This window comes from Citrus sinensis, chromosome 2 (genome assembly GCF_022201045.2).
Source record: "Citrus sinensis cultivar Valencia sweet orange chromosome 2, DVS_A1.0, whole genome shotgun sequence".
Classification (NCBI taxonomy): Eukaryota; Viridiplantae; Streptophyta; class Magnoliopsida; order Sapindales; family Rutaceae; genus Citrus; species Citrus sinensis.
In genome coordinates, this window is record NC_068557.1 from 8,368,012 (window position 1) to 8,393,867 (window position 25,856).

General features: G+C 36.7%; 2 protein-coding genes across 3 annotated transcripts; one reads left to right on the forward strand and one right to left on the reverse strand.

Moving 5' to 3' along the window:
• Positions 1-1,010: 1,010 nt before the first annotated feature.
• Positions 1,011-3,380, reverse strand: LOC102623791 (uncharacterized). Its single transcript, XM_006468832.4, has 2 exons — positions 2,884-3,380; positions 1,011-2,171 (listed from the first exon to the last, which is right to left on the reverse strand). The coding sequence occupies exons 1-2, from the start codon at positions 3,271-3,273 to the stop codon at positions 1,278-1,280; spliced, it is 1,284 nt and encodes a 427-aa protein (XP_006468895.2). The 5' UTR covers positions 3,274-3,380; the 3' UTR covers positions 1,011-1,277.
• A 654-nt stretch (positions 3,381-4,034) lies between these two features.
• On the forward strand, positions 4,035-25,836 carry LOC102623299 (alpha-mannosidase At3g26720-like). 2 transcript variants are annotated; one of them, XM_006468830.4, is made up of 29 exons: positions 4,039-4,496; positions 4,584-4,667; positions 4,745-4,833; positions 4,927-5,101; positions 5,303-5,422; positions 5,568-5,651; positions 5,750-5,821; positions 6,227-6,340; positions 6,526-6,626; positions 6,721-6,814; positions 9,180-9,347; positions 9,437-9,526; positions 10,024-10,089; positions 10,185-10,241; positions 10,670-10,889; positions 11,007-11,146; positions 11,493-11,561; positions 11,723-11,782; positions 11,898-11,969; positions 12,681-12,728; positions 12,846-12,965; positions 23,279-23,344; positions 23,533-23,645; positions 23,762-23,846; positions 24,448-24,558; positions 24,632-24,727; positions 24,886-24,933; positions 25,196-25,264; positions 25,360-25,836. In XM_006468830.4, exons 1-29 carry the CDS (start codon positions 4,293-4,295, stop codon positions 25,576-25,578), a joined length of 3,054 nt encoding a protein of 1,017 aa, XP_006468893.2. In that variant the 5' UTR covers positions 4,039-4,292; the 3' UTR covers positions 25,579-25,836. The 2 variants fall into 2 exon arrangements, with proteins under 2 accessions (XP_052290382.1, XP_006468893.2); XM_052434422.1 differs by lacking the exons at positions 25,196-25,264; positions 25,360-25,836 and adding an exon at positions 25,003-25,165 and having other exon boundaries at positions 4,035-4,496.
• Positions 25,837-25,856: the final 20 nt, after the last annotated feature.

Below are 25,856 nucleotides of genomic sequence, written 5' to 3' on the forward strand. Positions count from 1 at the left end.
AATTTATTAAAAAACCGGGTCCGGTCCGGGTTCCGGGTTTTTTGTGTTAAACCCGGACCCGGGACCGGAAATGTCCGGGTTTGAGAATTTCAAACCCGGATCCGGTTTTTATATGCATGCGGTCCGGGTTTTGCCCGGACCGGATTAGCCGGGTCCGGGCCGGGTCCGGTCCGGGCGGGCTTTTTTGACACCCCTATCTCCATAGATCTATATATGCACAATATTTCTTGTATTTGTTTTGTTTTATTTTCACTTGATGCACCATACACCGTATCATTATATGTGTACTGCAGTATCTGAGCTGTTATTTTGTATTTTGGCTCGAAGGGTACTGTTTGAGAACATTTCCAAATTGCGTTTTCCATTGTGGATTTTAACGAGTGCGAAACAATGTTGGTCTCCATTTTCTTAATTTGTATAAAAAAATGTATTAGAAGAAGAACATCAGCTTGCTAACATAAGAAATACAAGCAGATAGTGATATTGTTTTTTTTTTGTTTATTTATTTTTCTAATATTATATTTACTTATCATGTCCAACTCGTAAATCTGGTGTGTAGTATAATTTATTTATTTTAACCAACTCTGAGCACAACTAAAATTTAAAAGTTCTCTCCAGTCTCCAACTATGTCATGTGAGCATTCAAGAGACACATCTCTTGTATGTTAAATGATATACAAAATTTTGATGTAAGAATTTGTTAGTGACTATTGATACGCTTACTCATTAATTACATTCTGAAATATTTGTAATAATTAGATTTTAATTAGATATATAAATTTCATTCTTCAAAATTGATTTTATAAATGTCGGATGAGATGGTTTTGCTATCAATTAGAAATCATCGCGAATTATTAACATTTTTTGATACGTCGTCAAATTGGCCAAAACCCATCCTAAATTTAATAAAATTTCTCTTATAAGATTGTCGAAGAAAATGTAAGTTGTTGAGCAGCATCTATTTCAGGTGAGGGTAATACAGTCTCTTTCAAAAGACAGAACAAGATCTTCAACAGATATTGGGCTTGTAGCCCGTAAGGTTGTGTTTTGTAGAGTCGCAGTGAGATGAACAATTGAATCCCCCAGAAAAAAAGCAAATAAGATCAATTCCCTGATTAAAATAATTTGGGAATTTAGATCAATCTACAAAGGAGGTAAATTCATCCCAACACAAACTGACCAAAATGTACAAATTCTGATACACCTTCAGGAAATCATGATAAGTTACAATGGTACGCCAATACGAATGTCAGAGATTTGTCACATGCTCTGCTAGACTACTCCATATCTGACCTGTCTCTCATCCGATACTGGCGTCCTGGTCTCTGTGAGCCAGGTATTTTATTAGCTGCAGTTTCTGGTTCATCTTCCTCCATGGCGCATGCCTCATCTTCTGCAACCTCAGCGGCAATAGTGATTGGCATGCCTCTCCTGTGCACACAGTCCTTGCTGGTGCTATCCTGATTTTGCTTTGACTTCATATCATTTTCTGCCATTGTAGCATCACCAGTTTTTCTTCTTGGTCTGAAGGTAACTGTTTTTGTAAGATCAGATGAATCATCCTCTGGCTCTGGTTCTGTAGTTTTTGATTTCTTTACCATATTAAGGAAGTCCGTATAGGCTTGCCTATTAGACTTATCATCCATGTCATCTGAATCGAAAGTATAACGGGTATATTTTGAAGGATTCCTCATGTAATCTGGGATTCCAGAGGGATAACCTGCAGGTAAAGGAAATGCTAGATTTGAAACCATAGCTTCATCCTCTTCAGCTTTTCCACCAAATTCATCTTTATGTTCAGAGTTGTCTTTACAAGCAGAATCAAATCGCACACGTTTTTGTGGCCTTGAGTCTGAAGAATCTCCCCTCTTCAGAATTGGTTTCAAAGTAACATCCTCAGATGTGTTAACGTAAGCATTCACATCCGAATGTGTGTCTTTCTCAGAGACCCGTAAAGAGTCAATTTTCTTAGCAGCTTCTGCATCTTCTTTGAGACGAATTTTAGCAGCAACATGATTGGCCCGTGGATCCCTAGTGGCTTCTGACAATAAGTTAGGTAGCTCATTGAACAAATCAGCATCTGTCTCATAATCATTTATATCCTTCATATATAAGCGATCTGTTGGCTTTTCCTTGCCAATAGCCACTTTGTCATATTGATCTTCCTCTTCCTGCACAAGATGATCTCCAGTTACATAACAGAAATCACAGATTCATGTTATAAAACCTTCATATATATATTTTTCCTTTTTCTTTTTCTAAACAAACCTGTAAAATGTAGAAATGCATAAATAATTATATTTCTGTTCATTCATTGCATAATGTAAACAAGAAATATTAAAAAAAAAAAATTCTTTCTTTTGACTCTGAAGCTATACATGTGTGTCATATCAATCAAGAAAGATGAATGTATAATATGCGTGTGTCATATCAATCAAGTAAGATGAATGTAGTGATTGTTTTAATATTTTAAACTGTGGTAGCGCACCAACAAACTTATGATTTTACAGCATTGATTGCACCCTAATTTGAGAAAGAGACATACTTGACTAAAATCAGAAGTCTGAAATAATTAGATTGTTTATCCTAAATGATTCCACACTACAAGAATATTTAAAAAACAGAAATTATTCTTCATCTCACGCGGATGTTTTAAAGATGAGTTAACCTAAAATCAAGAATCAAAGCCAAACCAGTTCACTATGCCAATTCCTCAAGCAATCACAGCATTGACAATATTAACTTTCCAACCTCTAGTGTTTTAAAATCATCATTTTATTTTTTTTAAAAATATTTTACATTATTATATAAACCGGATAATTAAAATGAATAAGTGCGTATGAAAAAAAATTCTATAAAGAGTAAAAGAGAAATTATAATTACCTCGTTATCAAGCGTACAATCCGCGCCAATATTAGACTTAATCTCCCACTCTTCATCGTTATAATCTTCTTCTCTAGCAGGCGGTGCAGACCGACTCGAGGAACCTAGCGAGTCACGTGCCTGCGTTTCTTCCTCATCTAAACCATCGTCCAAGTCTAAAATATCCTTCTCCAGCTCCTCGCCGAGCCAGCTGTCCGGCTTCTTGTCTCGATGGTTCCCGAGGCACGCGTTCGGCCCGGCTTCCGTCTCCAGCTCGTCTTTCTCCCTGTTCCATTCTTTCCTCTCGATTTCGTCGTCTGTTAGAGACCAGAGAGAGTTTAGGTTTTCAGACGTTGACGTTGAAAGAGAGCCGAACACTCTGTCGACTCGCAATTTGAAACTGTCTTCCATTGTTGTCGCCTGTTATTTGAATTTGGGATTTTTAGGGTTTTGTGGTTAAACATAAAACTTTCGATTGGAATAGAGAATTAGAGGTAGTCTTGTTACCGAACATGTCATCTTGGGCTAGCAACTGGGTATTATTTATTTCTTTATTTATACTAGTGAAGCCCCTCACTTTGTCTCTTTAAACCCCAACAGTAATTTTCATTTAAATTATATTCCACTATTAACCAAAATTACTAAAAAGTACATATAAATATTTCAAACTGTCATGAATTTTATTATTGGTAATAGAATGTTTGTATGTAAAAGGAAGTTGGAGCAAAAAAAAAAAAAAATATAATTAAAAATTTAAAAATAACAATAAGACTTAAGACTATTAAGTGGTGTTTGAGTAGCTACAACATTTTTTTTTGTCCTTTTTTTGATTGGGTAGAGTGTAGAGTGAAATAAAACAGTTTATAATGGATTGGATAAGAAGAGTCCTTAGGCCTTAGCACGGTGACATAAAATAATTATGCAAACTCTGATTTGGTTGTTTCTGTTTTTATTAATTTTTTTTTAATAACAAGAAGTAATTTAAGTTTAGGGCAGATCTTAACTTAAGAATAATAATTTATATTAAATATAGTCTAACATTAAAATAAAAACTATATAATAAAATTATTACAACAGTGCCTCATCCTTATAATCAGTCATCATCACTTTCGTTTTCATTATCAGTCGCTGTCGCTGTCGCTCAGTCTCAGTGTACACGCCTCTTTAGTCTTCACACACACGATTGCAGGCAGCAGCACCCTTTCCTCACAAGCGAGATCACACAAATTATTTTTAAAAAAAAAAACAACCATTCAACGTCCATATGTTTTCACTTATGTCAACTTGTGAAACACCAACTCCCTGAACACTGTTAATAATTCCACTTCCAATCTGAACACAAGTACAACTCAGCTAGAGATAGAGCTCAGTCTCTTCTTCTCTTCTCTTCTCTTCTCTTCTCTTCTCTTCTGCTGTAAGAACTAACAACCATGTCCATCACTGCGATCGCGCTAACAATCGCCACCATTTTGGCGGGAGTCATCAACGGAAAGTCAGAGTACATAGCTTACAATACAACGGCTGGAATCGTCCCCGACAAAATCAATGTTCATTTGGTTCCTCACTCCCACGATGACGTTGGTTGGTTGAAGACCGTTGATCAGTACTACGTTGGCGCTAACAATTCGATTCGAGTATGTTTCAGTGTTTTAATTTCTTTTTCTTTTTTGCTTTTTTTAACTTTTTAACTGTTAATTGATCTTGAGCCTATATAATAACAGGGAGCATGTGTACAGAACGTGTTGGATTCTGTTATTTCAGCATTGTTCGAGGACAAGAATCGCAAGTTCATCTATGTTGAAATGGTATCCATTTTTTATTTTTCATACATACACAGAAATTTAATTTTTGCTTTGACTGACTTTGATTTTGATTTTTTAAGGCTTTTTTTCAAAGATGGTGGAGGCAGCAAAGTAAGGCAATGAAAGTTAAAGTCAAGGGACTCGTTGATTCGGGTCAACTTGAATTTATGTATGTTTGACTAATAAGAGTAACCCTCAGGCTTGGATTGGAATTCTTGATTTTATGGCTAATTTTGATTTTGATTGTTTATATTTTTTTAAGAAACGGGGGCATGTGCATGCATGATGAGGCATCTCCACATTACATTGACATGATTGATCAGACAACTCTGGGGCATTGGTTTATCAAAGATAGTTTTGGAAAGCTTCCTCGAGTTGGTTGGCAGATTGACCCTTTCGGACATTCTGCTGTTCAAGCCTACTTGCTAGGCGCAGAGGTAGTATATCTTTCAGAAATACAAAAGTTTACATTTGGTTTTTCTTTTCATTCTTCTCTACATTTTTAGTAACTCTTTTTGTGTTGTATCAACATGACTGTCTTGAAAATCTTCTATAATACTAGTTAGGATGTCAATGATAGATATTTCACGAGGGATAATGATTGGCTCCTACTTATGTGTTCGTTTTTTTGTTTGTAGTTAGGATTTGACTCTTTGTATTTTGCCCGAATCGATTACCAAGATCGAGCTAAGAGACTTAAGGAGAAGAATCTTGAGGTTGTATGGCGGGGTTCCAAGTCTCTTGGTTCATCATCTCAGGTTGGGTTCATAGCCTGTTTTACTTTTGCCTTTCTTTCCTTTTGGTCTTGAGTGCTGATGATTTTCGGAGATAGAGCTACCCCTTATGATATCTCAAAGAATACTTCTGAGTGTTGACTTCTAGCTTTGTTAAATTGGCGTGCAGATTTTCACTGGTATATTTCCTAGGCACTATGACCCTCCTGATGGTTTCACATTTGAAATTAATGATGTATCCCCTCCCATTCAGGTGAATTTCTGTAAAAGATCCAAACGATAATCTTTATTTTCTCCTCTATCATTCTATTCACATGATCTTTTTTTTTTTTTTTCTTTTTCTGGTTGAAGGATGACGTTCTTCTTTTTGACTATAATGTTGAAGAGCGAATTAATGACTTTGTAGCCGCTGCTTTAGCTCAGGTAAGATCTAGGAATGAATATCTATTCTTTTTTTACTGTAGATGCTAGTTTTAAATCTGTTGTGGATTAGGTAACTGCTCAACCCAAAAGCTTAAGCATATGGGCGACGGTCCAACGACGGTTTATAAGCTCTTGAAAGCTCAATCAAATGCAAAGAAAATATATTGAACATAATCACTAGCAAACTTATAACAACAAACACAAGCATGACTTATTCTAATTTAACTATTGAAATATGGAAATTTTGAGCCAAACACCCATAGTTCAACCTAGCCATGCTGCCATTATAAGTTCGCTCAATCCAAAAAGCTTAAGCTTATGCCCTGTGGAAGTATTTAAGTTCTAATTCTGTGATTAAACTTAATGGTTGAGAATGATCTTGTTTATTTCTATTTAAATGTGTAGGCCAATGTAACCAGGACAAATCATATAATGTGGTTGATGGGGACAGATTTTCGCTACCAGTATGCAAATTCATGGTTCAGACAAATGGACAAGTTCATTCATTATGTTAATAAGGTACTCAACTTTTAGAATCCTTATTGGCAACGAATGCATTAAGAAGACAAATCTAGACATTTATTATTATTATTTTTTTATGTGGCTTCTTGTTTGTAGTTCATTTGATCTTTATCTCCACTGTTTTAGAGCTCTAATCTCATTTTGAGTTACTAAAATCTTTTACTGTTGAGAAACTCTCTCAGGACGGGCGTGTGAATGCTCTGTATTCAACTCCATCCATATACACTGATGCAAAAAATGCTGCAAATGAGGAGTGGCCCCTCAAAACTGAAGATTTCTTCCCGTAAGTCTGATATTGTAATTTTGATGTTTGGCTTTAGAGAGGATTTTGTCATTTTTTCCAAACCTTGGTTATAGAATGAAATACTATTTTTCAGGTATGCAGATCATCCAAACGCATATTGGACAGGCTACTTTACTAGTAGGCCAGCCCTTAAGGGCTATGTCAGAATGATGAGTGGTTACTATCTTGTAAGATATTGGTCGCTTCCTTGTCTTAACTAAGTGTTTCTTCTGGTGGGCACACATGTTATGACATTATATCATTGATAGGACTTAGGATTAGGGCTGATTTTTATTGATTGAATAAAAAAAAAATCTTGACCTACAATTCGAGAAGTAGGTCAATATCTCAAAAAACTCTTAATTATTTATATCACTAGACAAAACTCAACATAAACCCTAAATGACTCTTTAATCTCTTATTTATACTTAAGCCATAATTAACGAATAAATAAAATTACTAAACTGTCCCTGCCTGTAAAATTACTAAACTGCCCCTTTATGTTTGCACCTAACAGAAGTTTTATTGGTCTAACATTACTCAACTACCAAAAAGACATCTTGTCTTTTCTTCCTCGGCTTCTTCCACGCCTTCCTCCTCATCACACATAGTCGGGACTTGTAGTGATTTATCCTTACATTGATGCCCCAGTGAAAATTTCTCATTGCATTGAAAACACAACCCCTTCGCCCTCTTATCCTGAATCTTTGTCTCCGTGAGGCGTTTGAAGTCATCCCCGGTCTTTGCCCACTAACCCGATCCCTTTGGGAATCTCTTTGCAACCCCATCATCTGCATTTTTTGGCCTCTCGATGGTGTGCTTTGGAACTCTCGCTCAAACCCCAAAGACTGGGTTGTCTGTCCTACCAATGGTGTGCTGTTTCGGCATGAAAAATTGACTAAACTGCTCCTATTAACCCGTTCTGTTGTGTTTTTATCCTCAATCATCTAGGCTAACTCCGTTGACTCCCCTAACCCTCTTGGCCTTAGCAAGTGTAGAGAGGGTCGGATTTCTGGCTTCAGTCCCTTCATAAAATTCCCTTCCAATACTGCCTCTAGGATTTCCCCTAGACGCCCAATATCGACTCAAACTTCTCCCTATACTCCATGACCGTTTTCTCCTGGGTCAGAGCAAAAAACTGTTTATGCAAATCTCCCTCTTGAGTGGTCCGAAACCTCTCCAACAGCTGGTCCTTAAATTCACCCCATGACCTCAATGGTTGTGATTGTTCTCGCCATTAAAACCACTCAAGGGTCTTTCCCTCCAAGCAGAATGCTGCTGCCATCAGTTTTTCCCTTTCTGAGAGTCCATTGATGGTGAAATAGCGCTCTACCCTATATGCCCATCCATAGGCATCTTCGCCTTCAAAAATAGGCATTTTCAGTTTCCTTACCCTAGAATCTACCCCAAATTGCGTCTGTCCTACCCAATTTCGCACCATTGGAGGTCTCCAACCTCCCAAATCTACTATAGTTTCCACAAATCCTGAAGACACAGCCCAAAATTCTCCTTGCCCAGCCCCACATTGGGCTGAAATCCCTTGCCCAGCCGCATTCCGGTCATAACCGCTCCCTCTCTCACCGGAAACCCCTCTTCCCGGCCATCCGCCCCCAAATCCAACCTGTCCAAACCCAAAACCTCTCTGCCCGGGCCCAAATCCAGCCTGCCCCGGCCCAAAGCAGCCCTGCCCAGCCCAAAATCCAGCCTGTCCAGGCCGTGGATCACCCCCAAACGCCACCGAGTCACCAAACCCGACCATCCCTGACTCTTGCGCCCCTCAGTCAAGTGCCGAAACGCTGATTCCTAACCCTAAGCCGCCTCCTCTAGCCGCGACCCAGCTTCCTCCGCTGCGCCTGATGCCGGGAAAGGCTCTCCAAGGCTACAAATCCCCTAGGTTGACCTCCCCGCCTCCAAATCCACCGTGACACATCGCCCATGGCTGTGCTATATTGGTCATTTTCGGCCCTCCGCCCTCTACATCGCCGCTGACCACGGGTTCCGTACCACCGGATCCTTCTCCCGCCCCGCCACCGTGGCCCGTCGATGTTGCCAGTAGTGGGTTAAGGTGGAGTTACATCAATTTCAGCAACATAGCTTCAAGAGATGAAAATTGTTGTTGAACGGTGTTAAATCACTTGTCAATGGTGGCCTTGATCGATCCAACCTCCGCTTCCAATTTCTCTTCAAGCGCATCTACCTTCTTTGCTGCCATTGTCCCAAGATTCTTGCTCTGATACCACTTTGATCCGACTTAGGGCTAAATTAGGGCTGATTTTTATTGATTGAATCAAAAGAAAGAACAATTTTGACCTACGATTCGAGAGGTAGGTCAATCTCTCCCAAAACTCCTAATTATTCATAACACTAGACAAAACTCAACATAAATCCTAATGACTCCTTAATCTCTTATTTATACCTGAGTATTAATTAACGAATAAATAAAATTACTAAACTGCTCCTGCCCCTAAAATTACTAAACTGTCCCTACCGCTTTATATTTGTGCCTAACATAAGTTTTATTGGTCTAACTGTCTTTCTTCGCTCTGAAATTAGGCAGCAAGGCAATTAGAATTCCTTAAAGGAAAAAGCAGTTCAGGTCCAAACACAAATGCCTTGGCTGATGCTCTGGCAATTGCTCAGCATCATGATGCAGTTAGCGGTACAGAACGGCAGCATGTTGCTGCTGATTATGCTTTGCGAATTTCTATAGGATATACCGAGGTGAATATCACTTTTGACATCTCAGACAAATTATTTTAGATACCAGCATCTGTTGTATCAATGTGAAAATCTAATCTTTTCTTCTGCAGGCTGAGAAATTGGTTGCCTCTTCACTTGCCTTTTTGACAGCCTCAAGATCAAGTGTTGGACAGGAGAAAGCGGTTGCAAACTTTCAGCAGGTAAATATTGCTGTGGAGTTTAAATTGCTTTCGATCTTATCACTTCTCATTGTGTAAGGCTGTGTGATATTCGTTCTCTTGTAAGGAAATATGTAACATGATGTAACTCTTAGTTTACTGATGTTAGCATTTGCAGTTGCTCTTATTCCATCTTTACGGTATCTAGCATGAGATTGCTTCACAAAGTTAACTGGTTTTCCATATAATGAGTGTTCAGATGCACATATAGAGATTAATTTGTGATTATCAAGGAGTGCATATAGAGATTTAAGTATTCATTTGTGATATGCAAGTAGACATGGGCATCGGGTCATGTTTGATGATTGGATAGGAAGATACATGTTCTTGTACTTACCTACAAATTCTCATAGACATGTTCCTGAAGCGTAGTCATGTCTGGTAGGCAACCTATTTGTTTTAATATATTTTTTTTTTTTGAGAAAAGCTATTGCAAATGGATTATTTTGCTGAATACTGTAATGTGAAATTCTTGGCAGTGTCCGCTTCTTAATATAAGTTACTGTCCTCCATCAGAAGCAGTCTCGTTCGATGGGAAAAGCCTGGTATGGATATTAGTGGGTTTTATTGTTTAATTTCTCTTGTGCTAAGTTGATTCTTCAAATCTGTTTATCATCTTGTTCTCTCTTTTTTACTGTAGGTAGTTGTCATCTACAATCCTCTGGGATGGAAGAGGGAGGAAGTAGTACAAATTCCAGTGAGTGCTTCATTATTGTGTCCTCCTGTTTGTGCTGACCTACCTAAAATGTGATCGGAATTGTTAGTAATGCAGAAATAGGAGACGCCAATTGCGTTGTTGGGATATAGCATGCTTTTCAATAGAAAATTACGACTGTTAGCTATATGACGGTCATCTGTGCGGATGTAATTGACAGATTGGTTGATAATTTAGAACTCTTTTTCACAAAGTCTGATCTAACTCAAAGATACCATATATTTGCAAAGACAGCTGTTGTTATTATAGCTACATATTCTCTTTTTGTTCGTTAATTGATGGATTGTCCTTTTTTTTTTTTGTCTCTTGTTTTCTTGTATGAAAGAGAAATTGTGTATCCTTTTGTAGCTCGCTTTTCGTTGTTTGATGATCTCTTCAGGATTACATGCGGCTTCTTAAAATTGCTACAGGTCTCCTCTGAAAAGGTTATTGTTAAGGATTCTGGTGGGAGAACAGTTGAATCTCAGCTCTTACCTCTGTCCAATGCCACACTGAGAATAAGAAATCGCTATGTTAAAGCATATTTGGGTAAAGCCCCAAGTGAAACACTTAAATATTGGCTTGCATTTTCAGCATCAGTACCACCTCTTGGTTTCAGCACATACACTGTCTCAATTGCAAAACCAACAGGTTAGACATGTCTTTGGTGTATTACTACCTTCCAGTGAAGATGAACATATGGGAAAGTCTTCAAGTTACTGACCATTGTCTATCAATATTATTTTTGTTTCACTTTTTCAACTAAAGGTCCTAGCTCAACCATTTCAATGGTCTACACATCAGAAGATAGCACAAGTAATAGCATTGAAGTTGGCCAAGGAAATCTAAGGCTTCTATATTCTGCAGATGAAGGAAAACTTACTCATTATGTAAATAACCGAAATAAGGTAAAAGTATTCTTGATGCTCCAGTTTTCTGAGGAACTGTTTGATAGACTTTTTTGATAGTAAACCAAAAAAATAAAATAAAATAAAATTGAAACTCGATGCTTATTCACTCATGCAAATCTCTCATTCCATTAATGTTGTTTGATATGATAGAGTATGATAATTTTTCGGTTGCTTGGTTTTTCTTTCGACCTAGTAAAGCTAGGCCGTAATGCCTTTTTTTGGTGTCTCTCTCTCTCTCTCTCTCTCTCTTTCTTTCTGGGATAACTTTTCTGTAATTTTATAATTTCTACATTGATGATTTTGTAACAATAACACTTATTGTCTTATGTAATCAATGATGAAGGTGACAGCATCTGCTGGACAATCATATAGCTATTATTCTGGAAATGATGGAACTGATAAAGATCCTCAGGTAGTCAAATCTCTAAATGGAAAAGCTTGTTACATTGTTTTAACCTTTTTTTGCCCTGTGCTGTTTTCATATTGTCATTAGATTTTAAGAGTCGTTTATGGTTGAAAGAAAAATATTGCGAGAGTGGCTAGTGTTCTAACAACTCTGGGTATTTGTTGAAGGCATCTGGTGCATATGTTTTCCGTCCGAATGATACATTTTCCATAAATTCGGAGAGCCAGGTATTGTTGTAATTTATTTGGTAAAATTTTTACTCTGATACTTTAAACCTGTCACCGTGTCTTTGTTACTTGCCAAAAATTGAGTGATTGAGCAGAAATGGAAACTTATGTTTAGGTTCAATTAACCATTGTGCGGGGTCCTTTGTTGGATGAAGTGCATCAGCAGCTCAGTCCTTGGATATCGCAGGTAAAAAAGACTTCATATTTTGATTCAACAACTTCTGACATAGAACCTTCTTACGTATCTTTCAATGTTATATATAATGCAACGAATGCTTGATGCAAAAGAAGAAAGAAAATGGAAATTGGCATTATATGGTGATCATTTAAGCTTTTGCTCTGACATTGGGGACTAGGACTTGAAAAATAAGTTCTTGAATGAGCCTGAATCAAAAGCTTGGTAACGGCATTGAGCTCCATGAAAAACAAGCTGCACGTATTAAATTCCAAAATATGAGGGTGGACACCAAAGACTTGTGTCTACATTTATTATTGAAAGTTTGTGTATTGGTCTGATTTTCATGTGAGCAGCTGTTGTTGGGAATTTGACATCAGTTCATGTTTAAGTTCCTCTCTTTTACATCTCGTGTTGTAGACTTGGTGAAAGTATCGGTTCTTGCCCCTTTGATCCTGTGCCAATCATGGTTATGTACTTTGTCATTTTGCCTCGTAATTTTGTAGGTGATGTGGAAAAGCTCAAGTGTTCTCTTTGGTGCCGTATTGAGAGCAATGAGATAACAGAGTTGTATTGAATCTTGATGGAGATATATATGCTCTGTTTCACATAAAATTTTACATTTGAGCAAAAATATGAACGAACATGGATTTGGAATTTTTTTTACTTTCCAAATGCTCTTGTTTCTCATACTTTCAGTAATAAATGCTGCCTCGTACACAGATTACAAGGGTATACAAGGGAAAGGAGCATGCTGAACTTGAGTTCACTGTGAGTTAATCCCTCTTTTTCTTAAAAACCTGACAGTCTTTTATCTTCTGTTGATTAAACAGTTGAGAAGTTCTTTATGGATTTATTTTTTTTTAAAATTTATGATCATGATTGTAGATTGGACCCATACCTCTAGATGATGGGATTGGTAAAGAAATCACAACTCAGATTACAACAAGCTTGATGACCAACAAAACATTCTACACAGATTCAAACGGGCGTGACTTCATTAAAAGGGTATGTTGCCATTCTATAGTATATTTCGGTTAGGGCATGTTTGTAACTGTAAATATTTAGAGTCTGAAAATACTATTTTCCTTATTCCATTCATTCTACAAGTTACACTTAAATAGAATGTAGAAAACAAACTCCTAATAGATATCCCCTAACTGTAGGATACTTATCTAAACTTGAATTTAAAAAGAAGATTATCTAAAACTTTATTCCGATAAGACTTTAAAACTAAACTAATTATCTAAAACTTTATTCTGATAAGACTTTCAAACTAACTGAAAAATCCTAACTTCTTGACACTCCCCCTCAAGTTGGTGCGTAGATGTCAATCATTCCCAACTTGCTGACAAGATGTCCAAAGTTAGTTTTGAGGAGTCCCTTGGTTAGGATATCTGCTGTTTGTTGTTTTGTTGGAACAAACAATAGGCAGATAATCTTATTCTCAAGTTTCTCCTTGATGAAGTGACGGTCAATTTCAACATGCTTGGTCCTATCATGTTGCACTGGGTTATGTGTAATGCTGATTGCTGCTTTGTTGTCGCAGTATAACCTCATAGGTAGAACTATAGGTCTTCTCAAATCCTCTAGAACTTGTTTTAGCCACAATACTTCACAAAGCCCATGTGCCATAGCTCTAAATTCAGCTTCAGCAGTACTTCGTGCAACCACATTTTGTTTTTTACTCCTCCAAGTCACTAAATTACCCCATACAAAAGTGCAATAGCCAGTAGTAGACTTCCTGTCTGTAACTGAACCTGCCCAATCAGCATCAGTGTATACCTCAATTTCTTTATTCTCTGTTTTTCTAAACAAAAGTCCCTTTCCTGGAGTACTTTTTAGATATCTAAGAATTCTGTAAACAACTTCAAGATGTTCTTCCCGAGGATGATGCATGAAGCGACTTACTATACTGACTGCAAAAGCGATGTCTGGTCTAGTATGAGACAAGTAAATAAGTTTTCCCACCAAATTCTGATATCGTCGTGCATCCACTAAAGCTTTTTCTCCTTCACCTAATTTTAGATTGTACCCCACAAGTGTATCAATTGGTTTGCAGCCACTCATTCCAGTTTCCTTCAATAAATCAAGGATGTATTTCCTTTGTGAGACAACTATACCTTTCTTGGAACGAGCAACTTCCATTCCAAGAAAGTATTTCAAGGCACCTAAGTCCTTGATTTCAAAATCAGTGGCTAGGCATTGCTTCAATCTGTTCATTTCAACTAAATCATCTCCAGTAAGAATAATGTCATCCACATACACTATAAGCACAGTGATTTAGCTGAAACTCTAGTGAACATTGTGTGATCAGCCTGACTTTGTCTGTAACCTTGTCTGTTCACAGCTGTAGTAAATTTCTCAAACCAAGCCCTAGGCGATTATTTGAGACCATATAAGGACTTTTGCAACTTGCACACATTTGACCTAAATTTTTCAGAGAAACCAGGAGGAGGATCCATGTATACTTCCTCTTTTAAATCCCCGTTGAGAAATGCATTTTTCACATCCAATTGTTGTAATGGCCAATTTAGGTTTGTAGCAATAGACAAGAGAACTCGTACAGTGTTTAACTTTGCTACTGGTGCAAATGTCTCTGAATAGTCAATCCCATAGGTTTGAGTAAACCCCTTTGCCACTAGGCGAGCCTTGTATCTCTCAAGTGAACCATCTGAATTGTATTTGACAGTAAATACCCACTTGCAGCCAACTGTTGACTTCCCTTTAGGCAAATTGACCACCTTCCAAGTCTGATTCTTCTCAAGAGCATTCATCTCTTCAAGGACAGCTGCCTTCCATTCAGGTACACTTAGAGCATCCTGTACATTCTTTGGAATTTTTACACTAGAAAGTTGTGAGGTAAATGCATAGAAAGGAGGTGATAGGTTGTGATACGAAACAAAGTTAGACAATGGGTATTTGGCACAACTTCTAGTACCTTTCCTTAGAGCAATAGGTATGTTCAGATCACTAAGAACCTGAGAAGTTGAATTTAACTCACAAGAAGGATTAGAATTAGAATTACCTGAGGAAGGAGTCTGATTTGACCTTGGATTGGAATCATGGCCTTGCTGCAAAGTAGGGTTCTCTCTTCTTTGATTAGTACCCTTTCTTGAGTAAACAATAAACTCAGGTTGTTTATTACCCTGTCTTGCACACAATCTGGTTCTAATGGCACATTAGAAGGCTGTCCAGGTTGATTAGCATTTACATTATCAGATTTAGTGAGGTTTTCTTGTGGTTCGGGTGCATTAGGTTCTAATATGGGATCAAGAATGGTAGAACCAGGTAAAGCAGTGTTTGGAACATGTACGACAGTATTAGGTTCATGTATGGCAGCCTCGAGACTTTTTTCTGGACGGAGTGAGTCTAGCACAGAAGAAATAGAAGGGGTTTTTAGGTGAATAGTGTTAAAGATAGAATCTCCACTCCTATTCTCCCCCTGAAGATGATTATCTACATAATATCTTCGTTTTTCAAAAAATGTAACATCCATGGTAACAAACATTTTTTTTAAAATAGGATCAAAACATTTATAACCCTTTTGTGTTGGAAAATATCCAACAAAAATGCATTTTCTAGCCTTTGGAGCAAGTTTGCCCCGATTCTGGTTGTGAATATGGACAAAAGCAACACAACCGAATATTTTGGGCGGAAGTGTGACTGAAATTCTTGAGGTAGAGAAACATTGATTAAAGAAATCAGATGGAATTTGAAATTGTAGAACTTTTGAAGGCATTCGATTTATCAAATAAGCAGCGGTGAGTACAACTTCCCCCCACAAATACATAGGAACTTGAGTTGTAAAAAGTAAGGATCTAGCAACTTCAAGGAGATGCTTATTTTTGCGTTCAACAATTCCATTTTGTTGGGGGGTATCCGTACATGAACTTTGATGAAATATGCCATTTTCCACAAAATAATCTCCCAAAAACTTGTTAAAGTATTCTTTACCATTGTCAGTTCGGAAAACTTGAATTTTAGTTTGAAACTGAGTTTGTACCATGTTGTTAAAAGTTTTAAAAATCATTCCCACATCTGATTTTTCCTTCATTAAATATACCCAAGAAATACGGGTATGATCATCAATGAAGGTAATAAACCATCTTTTTCCTGTTAATGTAGAAATTCTATTAGGTCCCCAAACATCACTATGAATCACAGAAAAATGTTTTGAGGCTTTGTAGGGTTGGGAAGGAAATGATGCACGATGATGTTTTTCTAATTCACAAATTTCACATTTAAAGGAAGAAGAACTTTTATTAGCAAACAAGTTGGGAAATAAATATTGCAAATATTGAAAACTAGGATGGCCTAACCTAAAGTGCCACAACAAAACTTCATTGTGATTATTAATAGCAGAAACAGAATTGAAACAAGTACGTGGAGGTTGTCGTCTCAAACTTGGTACTTCTTCAAAGAAATACAGCCCCCCACTTTGTCTAGCACTGCCAATCATCTTCCCCGAGGTCAAATCTTGAAATTCACAATGATTTTGGAAGAAATTAGCACAACAGTTCAGGTCGAGTTAATTTGCTAATAGACAAAAGATTGCAAGATAGGTTAGGAACATGTAGAACATTATGAAGCGTGAGAGTGGAAGAAAGAATGATAGACCCTTTTCCAGCAATAGCCGAAAGGGATCCGTCAGCGATCTTAATTTTTTGATTTCCTGCACATGGCTTATAGGCAGAAAACAAAGATGGAGAGCCTGTCATGTGATCGGTTGCTCCTGAATCGATAATCCAAGAACAAGGATTCGAATGATGACAAACAAGGGCAGCAGAAAGATAATCACCTTTTTGAGCTAATGAACAAGAGGGAGTAGATGAATTGACGGATGAGGATTGAAACAATTTATACAAGTGCTCTAATTGATCCTTGGTGAAAGGTGATGACTCTGAAGAACCTGATTGCTCTTGATTTGAAGTAGCTTGGAAGGCTCGTCCATCACCTCCTTGTTTCTTCTTCACATGAGGAGGCTTGCCATGTAGCTTCTAGTAAGTTTCTCTTGTATGCCAAGCCCTTTTACAGAAGTCGCACCAAGGTTTCTTTGAATTCCTTCGATCTCCATCAGGTTCAGGTGCCTTTGAAACAAGAGCAGAACTCTCTGAACTCTCTACTTCACTGGTGGCTTTAACATCATTAAGCATGACATTCCGTCGTGCTTCTTCTCTTCTTACCTCAGAAAACACTTCTCGAATAGATGGAAGGGGTTTCCTGCTCAGAATTCTGCCTCTCACTTCGTCTAAATCACGGTTTAGCCCAGCCAAGAACACATATACTCTGTCATTTTCCAACATCTTCTTATACCTTACACTATCACTCGAGCAGTCCCACTGCTCATCATAGCAAAGATCTAATTCTTGCCAAAGTATCAACAGTTCATTATAGTAAGTTGTGACCTCCCGATTACCTTGCTTCGACTGCCACAGTCGAGTTTTCAACTCAAATATCTGAGATGAATTTTCTAAATCAGAATAGGTATCTCGGACTGCATCCCACACCGCCTTGGCTGTCGGTAAGAACAGATAAGGCTTACCAATCCTAGCCTCCATTGAGTTTATCAACCACGCAATAACCATTGAATTTGCTGATCTCCAGGTCGGAAGAGAAGGATCTCCAGCAGCTGGTTTTGTTACTTCACCAGTCAAATGCCCCAGCTTTCCCTTTCCATCAATTACCAACTTAACACACTGTGCCCACTCTAAGTAATTTTTTCCATTCAATTTATGAACAGTTAGTTGCAAAGAAGAGCTATCCTGGTTATATTCAGACTGCTGCAACAGCGGCTGAGGAGTTGTGGTGTTACTATCATCATTTTCGGCGGTAGATGCCGATGAGCTCTTTGTAGCTCCAGTCATGGCAGTTTTCACCATTGAAAAATAGACCTCTAAATATTCATTGCTCTGATACCATGTAAATATTTAGAGTCTGAAAATACTATTTTCCTTATTCCATTCATTCTACAAGTTACACTTAAATAGAATGTAGAAAATAAACTCCTAATAGATATCCCCTAACTGTAGGATACTTATCTAAACTTGAATTTAAAAAAAAGATTATCTAAAACTTTATTCCGATAAGACTTTAAAACTAAACTAATTATCTAAAACTTTATTCTGATAAGACTTTCAAACTAACTGAAAAATCCTAACTTCTTGACAGTAACTATCTCTGCTAATTATGAAAACACGAAAATTAAAGTGTTAGGTGAACAACCACTTTTATTGGCAGCTGATGCCAACCACCCACCACTCACTCGCTTAGATTATTGTGAACTGTTTGTGTCTATTATCATCACTTGAAATACCACCACTAGTTGTCAGATAGCTCTTGTGGAATATAATCAGTTTTGATCACAAAACATGCAAGTGTTTTTGACAACTAGTGATTCTATTCCACAAGATTAATAGTCACAACACTACACTCTCAAACATACCTTTAATCATAATTCAGGTTGTATTATACTCCTGATTGTTGATGCTGATTTTTGGTCAGCTAGAAAATTAAATAAACAGGACAATATAAAAGACAAAACAAAGAAAATTTATGTGTTTTAGCACTTGACCTATTTCCACAGGAATTGAGAGTAACTTTCACTATTCAATGAGAATTAGAACAATTTTTTTTTCTTTTTGTTCCGAGCTATTTGCCTATATATTTTCTTATGCCTCTATGTATCAAGGATTACCTATTTATAACACAAATATTTGGTATCTTAAGTTGTGGGTAACTCCTTGTTTTGATTGGTTTTTATCACCTAGTTACGAAATCAATATCTATCTTTTTCTCAAAGTAAACTTTTGAAGATTCTATATTTTTCTTTCATTATAACAATAGCTAGCATATATGCTTCGTGTTTCAAATCACTTTGCTCCAGCATGCTTCTCGCGTGTATGCTTCTTGCTTCACTTTACTTTGCTCCAACATATTTCCTACATGCTTTTTTTTCACTTTACCTTGCTCCAACATGCCTCCCATGCATGGTTCTTGCTCCACTTTATTTGCTCCAGATTTGAAGGTTTTTCTTCTATACAAAAATCATCTCTCTTCTTTTTCAAGTTTAAGTCACTTGAATCCTTGGTGAGTTTTTGCTGTTTTTTAACTCTTTCTTTGACATCGTTAGTTAACGTATCAACAATATCTTTAGATTATGGTGGTTTCTCTGACTCCGTTCTTTATGAATACCTTATAGAAGATGATGATTATCACACTGAAAATAATCAATCACCTGTTGTAAATTTTGCTCTTATTTCCTTTTTTTTTTCTTCTATTTCTATTGACTGGAGCATTGATGAAGAGGGTCACTTGAATTGCATGAATGAAATGTCGCTTGAATCTCTTTAAATCTTCTATGACATACTTTATTCCATTTTCTCGAAAGGGTCAAAGAAAATAAAAAATCTACTCTTCTTTATTCAGGGGTTATCACCATGCATCTAGACTTTTTTACACATGGTATTAAATTTCCTTTCTACCCTCACCTTATATACATGCTTAGTAATTTTAAGTGTGCTCCTACTTAATTGAAATCATTTGTCTAACGCGCCATGATAGGCATGACATTCTTTGGAAGCAAAAAAACTTTCCTGACCCCACATTCTAACAATTTCAATTGTTTTACCAACTCATGAGCATTTCTAACCCCAACAGAGGCCTTCCTGTTAAGAGTTGGTATTATGTACGATCTTATCCTAAATTTCCTTCTTTGATTATCTAAAAGAAATCTTTCAACAGGTGTTGGAAAGAGTCATGATTTTTCACTAATAGAGATTGAGAATTTGGGAGTTCTCATGACACAAACCTCAAGTGTCAAGTTCGAACTTATTTTTATTGCTCATGTAACTGTCTAGGATGATGTTTTAATACATCATTCTGTGGCTACACTGTCTCTCTTCTTTGTTTCTTGTAGCGACGTGGAACAATCCTCCTCCTCTTTCTATTATACTTGATGATGAAAAAAATTTATTGTTAAATTTCCTTAATATTTCAGCAAAATACAGATGTCAGGATTATTTCTCCTAACTGGGTTTTTTTATCAACATTCGGTTTTATCTCCTCTACTCATCTTTTAGCTCCTCTTAAAGATGAGCTCTTTCTTTATATCAATACTTTCAATAAAACGGTAATGTCATGTAATAATACATATATCATTTTTTTTTTTAGTTATGTCTTCTAGAAATGATGATACCCATAAAAAAAAAAAGATTGATAAGCATCCTCTTGTCAAAATTAGTAGAAAGCTAAAGGATAAGTCCATTTTTTCATGTAAGGGGTCGTCTTCTCAGGTGGTTATTATTACGTATTAATTTCAACGAGAATCCGTACTTCCACTCACTATTAATATGGCTGCATATCCACTGTCAGCAAACTCTTGGTTTGCTTTTGCTATTACTTATGTTCAAGCTTCTACATCTTTTCCACTAGATCCCTACCGAAGGACCTTGCCTTTGTTTGAAGATTTACCAAGCTTTACTTGGGAGGATCCTTCCCAGACATATCTTAACTCTTTCAACCAACTCTGGTCTCGGTATATTTCTTTTAACAATGTAAGGCATATTGAGAATTGTAACCCAACTAACGTAATGCTAGCTAATATTTGTCAGGTACGTTTTTGTTGCCTTATGCTTAATGTTCCAATAAGGTTGGTTCTTGACTTCTATTTATTCAACAGCAACTTAGTTGAGCCATCGAGGCACCTAGGAAGAAAATTAAAAGTTTAATGTTGTAAAGAAATACTCTATTTGAGTTAGGACAGGCCTTTGAAAGGCATATTGTTGAGCCAAAGGAGAGTTTAAATGAGGAAAAAATCGGTGTGGCCGAGCTAAAAGCATATTACGATAATCTAAAAGCTCAATCCCAATCTCAGATTCAAGATTTATCTAAATCTCTCGATCAAGTAAATCTTCAAATTTCAACTGCAAAAGTTACGACTGTAGACAAGGTCCCTCGACTGGGATATGATGGAAAAGATGCAGAAGGCAGAACATTAGTAGTGGCAGAAGCAGAATGAGAGCTTGGTTGTGGATATGCAGCCACATTAATGATGGGTGGAAGCAAGGATTCTTGCTGAAATTGATAGGTAATAGTAGCCACTTGAGAAGACGGCCCGTTCTATGAAAAAATAAACTTATCATTTAGTTTTCTATTGATTTTAAAAAGAGGATTCTTATTAATTTTCTTCTTTTTACGAGCACCATTATCATCAGAAGATATAATTAAAAAAGAAAAAAATAATGTGTTATTGCATGACATTATCGTTTTATTGAAAGTATTAATATAAATTAAGAGCTTACTTCTATGAGAAGTTAAAGATGAGTAGGGAAGATGAAACTGAATGTTGATAAGAAACCTAGTCGAAAAAGATATTTCCAAAATCTGTATTCTTTTGAAATATTGAGGAAGTTTAGCAATAGAGCTCTTTTATCATCAAGTATAATAGAAGCTAAAAGATGAGCAGGGAAGATGAAACTGAATGTTGATAAAAAACTTAGTCGGGAAAGATATTTCCAAAATCTGTATTTTGCTGAAATATTGAGGAAGTTTAGCAACAGAGCTTTTTTATCATCAAGTATAATAGAAAGAGGAGAAGGGTTGTTCCATGTCACCCAAAAAAAAAAAAAGAAAGAGAGATATTGCAGCCGTAATGATATATTAAAACATCACCTAAATAGTTACCTGGGACACCAAAATGAGTTCGGACCCAGCACTCGGGGTTTATGTCATGAAAAATCAGGAGTCTTTTCAAGATACGTTAGAAGATTTATTTTCGATAATTAAAGGAGGAAGTTTAGGCTAAAAATGCACATAATATCAACCCTTAACAAGAGGGCCTCTGTTGGGGTTAGGAATGCTTATGAGTTGGTAAACAATTGAAATTGGTTGGAATGTTGGGCCAGGAAGGTTTCTTTGCTTCCAAAGAACGTACATGCCTATCATGGCCAGACAAGTTGGCTCAATTGAGTAGGAGCACACTTAAAGTTACTAGGCATGTATCTAAGGTAATGATGGAAATGAAGTGTAACACCATGTGTAAAAAAGTTTGGATGTGTGGTGACAGCTTTTGGAGGAGGATGGCTAGGTTTTTTATTTTCTCTGGCCCTTTCGAGAGAATTAGAACATGGTATTCTATAGGAGATCCAAAGAGATTTAATTGACATTTCATCCATGTGGTTATCCTCTTCATCAATGCTCAAGCCAATAGAAGTGGAAGAAGGAAAAAAAAAAAGTAGAGGCAAAATTTACAATGAGTGGTTGATTATTTACAAGTTGGTAATCATAATCTTCCTTAGAGTATTCACAAAGAATAAAATCAGAGAAACTCTTAGAATTTGAAGCCATTGTTGATATGTTAATTAACGATGTCAAGGGATTAATTAAAAAACAATAGATACTCACTAAGGATTCAAATGACCGAGACTTAAAAAAGACGAGAGATGGTCTTTGCATAGAAGAAAAACCTTCAATGACGACGAATATATATATGTAAGGAGTTAGCTTCTTTTTAACTTTGAAAGTCAAGTTTCAAAGAGTTAGGAGACAACGGTTGTCAGGAGAAAAAAGTATGCTAGAGCAAAGTAAAGTGGAGTAGGAAGCATGTACGTAGGAAGCATGCTGGAGCAAAGTAAAGTGGAGCAGAAAGCATGCATGCGAGAAGCATGCTGCAGCAAAGTCATCTAAAACACGAAGCATATATGCTAGCTGTTGTCATGATGGAGGAAAAATTTAGAAACTTCGAAAACCCACTTTGAGAAGGAGATAAATATAGTCTTCGGATAAAACTCTAATTAAGTGGTGAAAATCAATCAAAACAAGAAGTTACCCACTACTTGGGATACCAAAAAATTGTGTTATAAATAGTGAGCTCTTAATACATAGAAGGAATAAGAAAATATATAGGAAAATAGCTAAGTACAAAAAAAAAAAAAAACTCATTGTAATTCTCATTGAATAGTGAAAGTTGCCTTCTATTCCCGTGGATGTAGGCCTAGTGCTGAACCACGTACATTTTTTGTATCGTCCCATTTATTTAATTTTTTAATTGACCAGAATTCAGCGTCAACACTGATAATATTAAATCTTTGATAACACTAATAATATTAAATCTTTGGTACTTAACTCCCACGTTCTCATCTTGCTAGCAAGAATTCTTAAAAGTTGGATTCAATAAATTTGTATCAAGTAAATGGAAGTTTGTTTATAGAAGAAGTGTTAAGACAATGGAAACTTAAAATTTGAAGTCTCACTTAGGAATTTATCTTTGCTATTAATTTTTTTTCATGATTGTCCAATGCCATTGCTTAATCGATTTGCAGATTCGAGATTTCAGGACAGACTGGGACCTACAAGTGAACCAACTAGTTGCTGGAAACTACTACCCTGTATGTCTTTTCATGTCAATGTTCCATCTTTCATCTATCTTTTTAACTACGTTCCAACTTATTCTTGTAAATATACATATCTTTTGCAGAATATCTGCTCTCTCTGTTCTGAAATCCTGTAAATGTGATAGATTTCCCTATCATGCAACTGAAACATTTCTCTTTCCCTTTTCTGAACTTTACTCTAGGTTAATCTTGGAATTTACGTGCAAGATGACAATGCAGAACTCTCATTGTTGGTGGATCGATCAGTCGGAGGATCCAGCTTAGTGGATGGTCAAATAGAATTGATGCTTCACAGGTTTGTGAGACCTTTCATTACATTTTGTTATAATTATTGCAGCATGTCGGTTGCAGAACCAAGATTGCTTGTTTTCATGATCTCTGACTATCTTTTTTTTTTTCAAATAAAAAAAGGAGGCTGCTTCATGATGACGTCAGAGGTGTTGGTGAGGTACTAAATGAAACAGTCTGTGTCCAAAATGAATGTGAAGGTTTAACTGTAAGTATGCCTTTCCAACTCATCTTCTCAACGACTGTTAAACAAGGGTTGTCGTGATCATCCTTCCTTTCCAGTCAGTTACATGTTGCTATGAATAATAAACTAACATTTTATCTATCAACCTCTAGCGGTTGTTTGGCGGTCCCTTGTGCACTTGATGCAAGTGCTTTCCATAGGTTACTTTGAATCTTCTCCTTGTTATTTTTATATAAGCACTGAAACCAATTACATATTAAAACATTCCAGGTCTAAAAAACCTAAAATAGGATGGTAAGAAGAGACGCTACTGTCTCTCTTTGTTCTTTGAGATTAAAAGCATCACCTAATCTTTGTTCTAGGCCAGCCAACACTCCAAGTGGATGAAGAAATTCTTTTTCTTGTTCTAATTGGTTGCATGAGAAGGGTTTTTGATTAAACTGATTGCTACTTGGTGTTAAAGTGTCAGAATGGAACATATCACTCGGATAATAAAGCGGCCTGCACATCCATTATTGTGCTTTCTATAATTGTTATGACAAATTTTTAAAATCCAAATTTTCTGTTTCTCTTCTCTGATTTACTTCTGCAAAGCAGCAACCTCTTATGTGTTACCATTTTGCAGATTCAAGGAAAATTTTATCTAAGAATTGACCACCTGGGAGAAGGTGCCAATTGGCGTCGCTCGGTTGGCCAGGAGATATATTCTCCCCTTCTCTTAGCCTTCACAGAACAGGTGAAGTGAAACTTGAAAATTGACTCAATTGCAAGGGCCTTCAATGTTTTGTTGATTGTTTGACCTTTTGCAGGATGGAGATAATTGGATGAATTCACACGTGTCAACTTTTTCGGGAATTGATTCATTCTACAATTTGCCCAGTAATATTGCTATAATAACCCTCCAGGTAAGTGTACATATGCCTTGCAAACGATTTATAAAAGTGGCTCCTCAATAATCTTTGGAAGGGTTAATGAGATGCAATTGATTGATAACATATCACTGCGTTTACTTATTTGCTTTAGGTGTCTGGATTTATATTTTTTCTGTTTCTGAATATTGCAGGAACTTGAGAATGGACAAGTGCTCCTTCGGTTGGCTCATCTATATGAGGTCTCATCCCTTTCAAACCTTTTTAATATTATAGAAGTATTGGCTGTAATGGTATTATACCTGTATCAGGAACTTCTGTCATATTTTGATCCGCAAATTTGGTGGCATTTCCTTTTCAACCTTTGATTTTTCTTCATAAATCTGGGAACTGAGTAATGCACAACATTTCAATACTAATATATTCTGTCTTGGGTTTTATCATCTACTGCTTTCCGATCTGCAAATTCATGATATTAGAATTTCTTCTGCATTCTTGTTTTAGACTGGAGAGGACAAGGACTATTCTGTATTGACAAGTGTGGAACTCAAGAAGCTCTTTCCAAACAAGAAGGTAAAGGCAGCGCATGCATGATTGTAAACCTATATTTTTAACCAACAAGCATGTCAAAATTTTTCATATCACTTCCACTTCCCTTTTCTTTTCAGATAAGTAAAGTGACAGAAATGAACTTGTCTGCCAATCAAGAAAGAGCCACAATGGAGAAAAAGAGGTTAGCTTGGAAAGTAGAGGGCTCTGCCGAAGAAGAAACTAAGGTAGTGAGGGGAGGGCCTGTTGATCCTGCAACGCTGGTGGTAGAACTTGCTCCTATGGAAATCCGCACTTTCTTTATCGACTTTGATCGCATTAAAATGTTTGGCTCTTGAAGAGGAAGCGCATGTTCAGAGGCTGGAGAACTACATTTTCTTATCCTGAGATGTCTCCAAAGGTTGTTTTCGTTTGTTGTATTTAATTTACTAATTTTATTGTACTGAAATGTTGGACATTACCCGCAGGAAAGAAAAGAAGGCAAAAGCGAGAAAGAAAAAGAAATAAATAGATAGAAAATTCTAAACTTTTTTTCTTGACATTGGAGAATTATTGGTTACCTGGCTATATAATTTTTAAAAGAACGTACTGCTTGAGGCTGCCTGTCTGCTAGACT

Excerpts from the sequence above, each read along its gene's own strand:
- LOC102623791 (XM_006468832.4), bottom strand. The coding sequence starts at position 3,273 with ATGGAAGACAGTTTCAAATTGCGAGTCGACAGAGTGTTCGGCTCTCTT. Across the intron at positions 2,172-2,883 it reads ATTGTACGCTTGATAACGAG|GAAGAGGAAGATCAATATGA; the intron begins GTAATTATAATT and ends CATCTTGTGCAG.
- LOC102623299 (XM_006468830.4), top strand. The coding sequence starts at position 4,293 with ATGTCCATCACTGCGATCGCGCTAACAATCGCCACCATTTTGGCGGGA. Across the intron at positions 12,729-12,845 it reads ATGCTGAACTTGAGTTCACT|ATTGGACCCATACCTCTAGA; the intron begins GTGAGTTAATCC and ends TCATGATTGTAG. Across the intron at positions 23,345-23,532 it reads TTGCTGGAAACTACTACCCT|GTTAATCTTGGAATTTACGT; the intron begins GTATGTCTTTTC and ends ACTTTACTCTAG.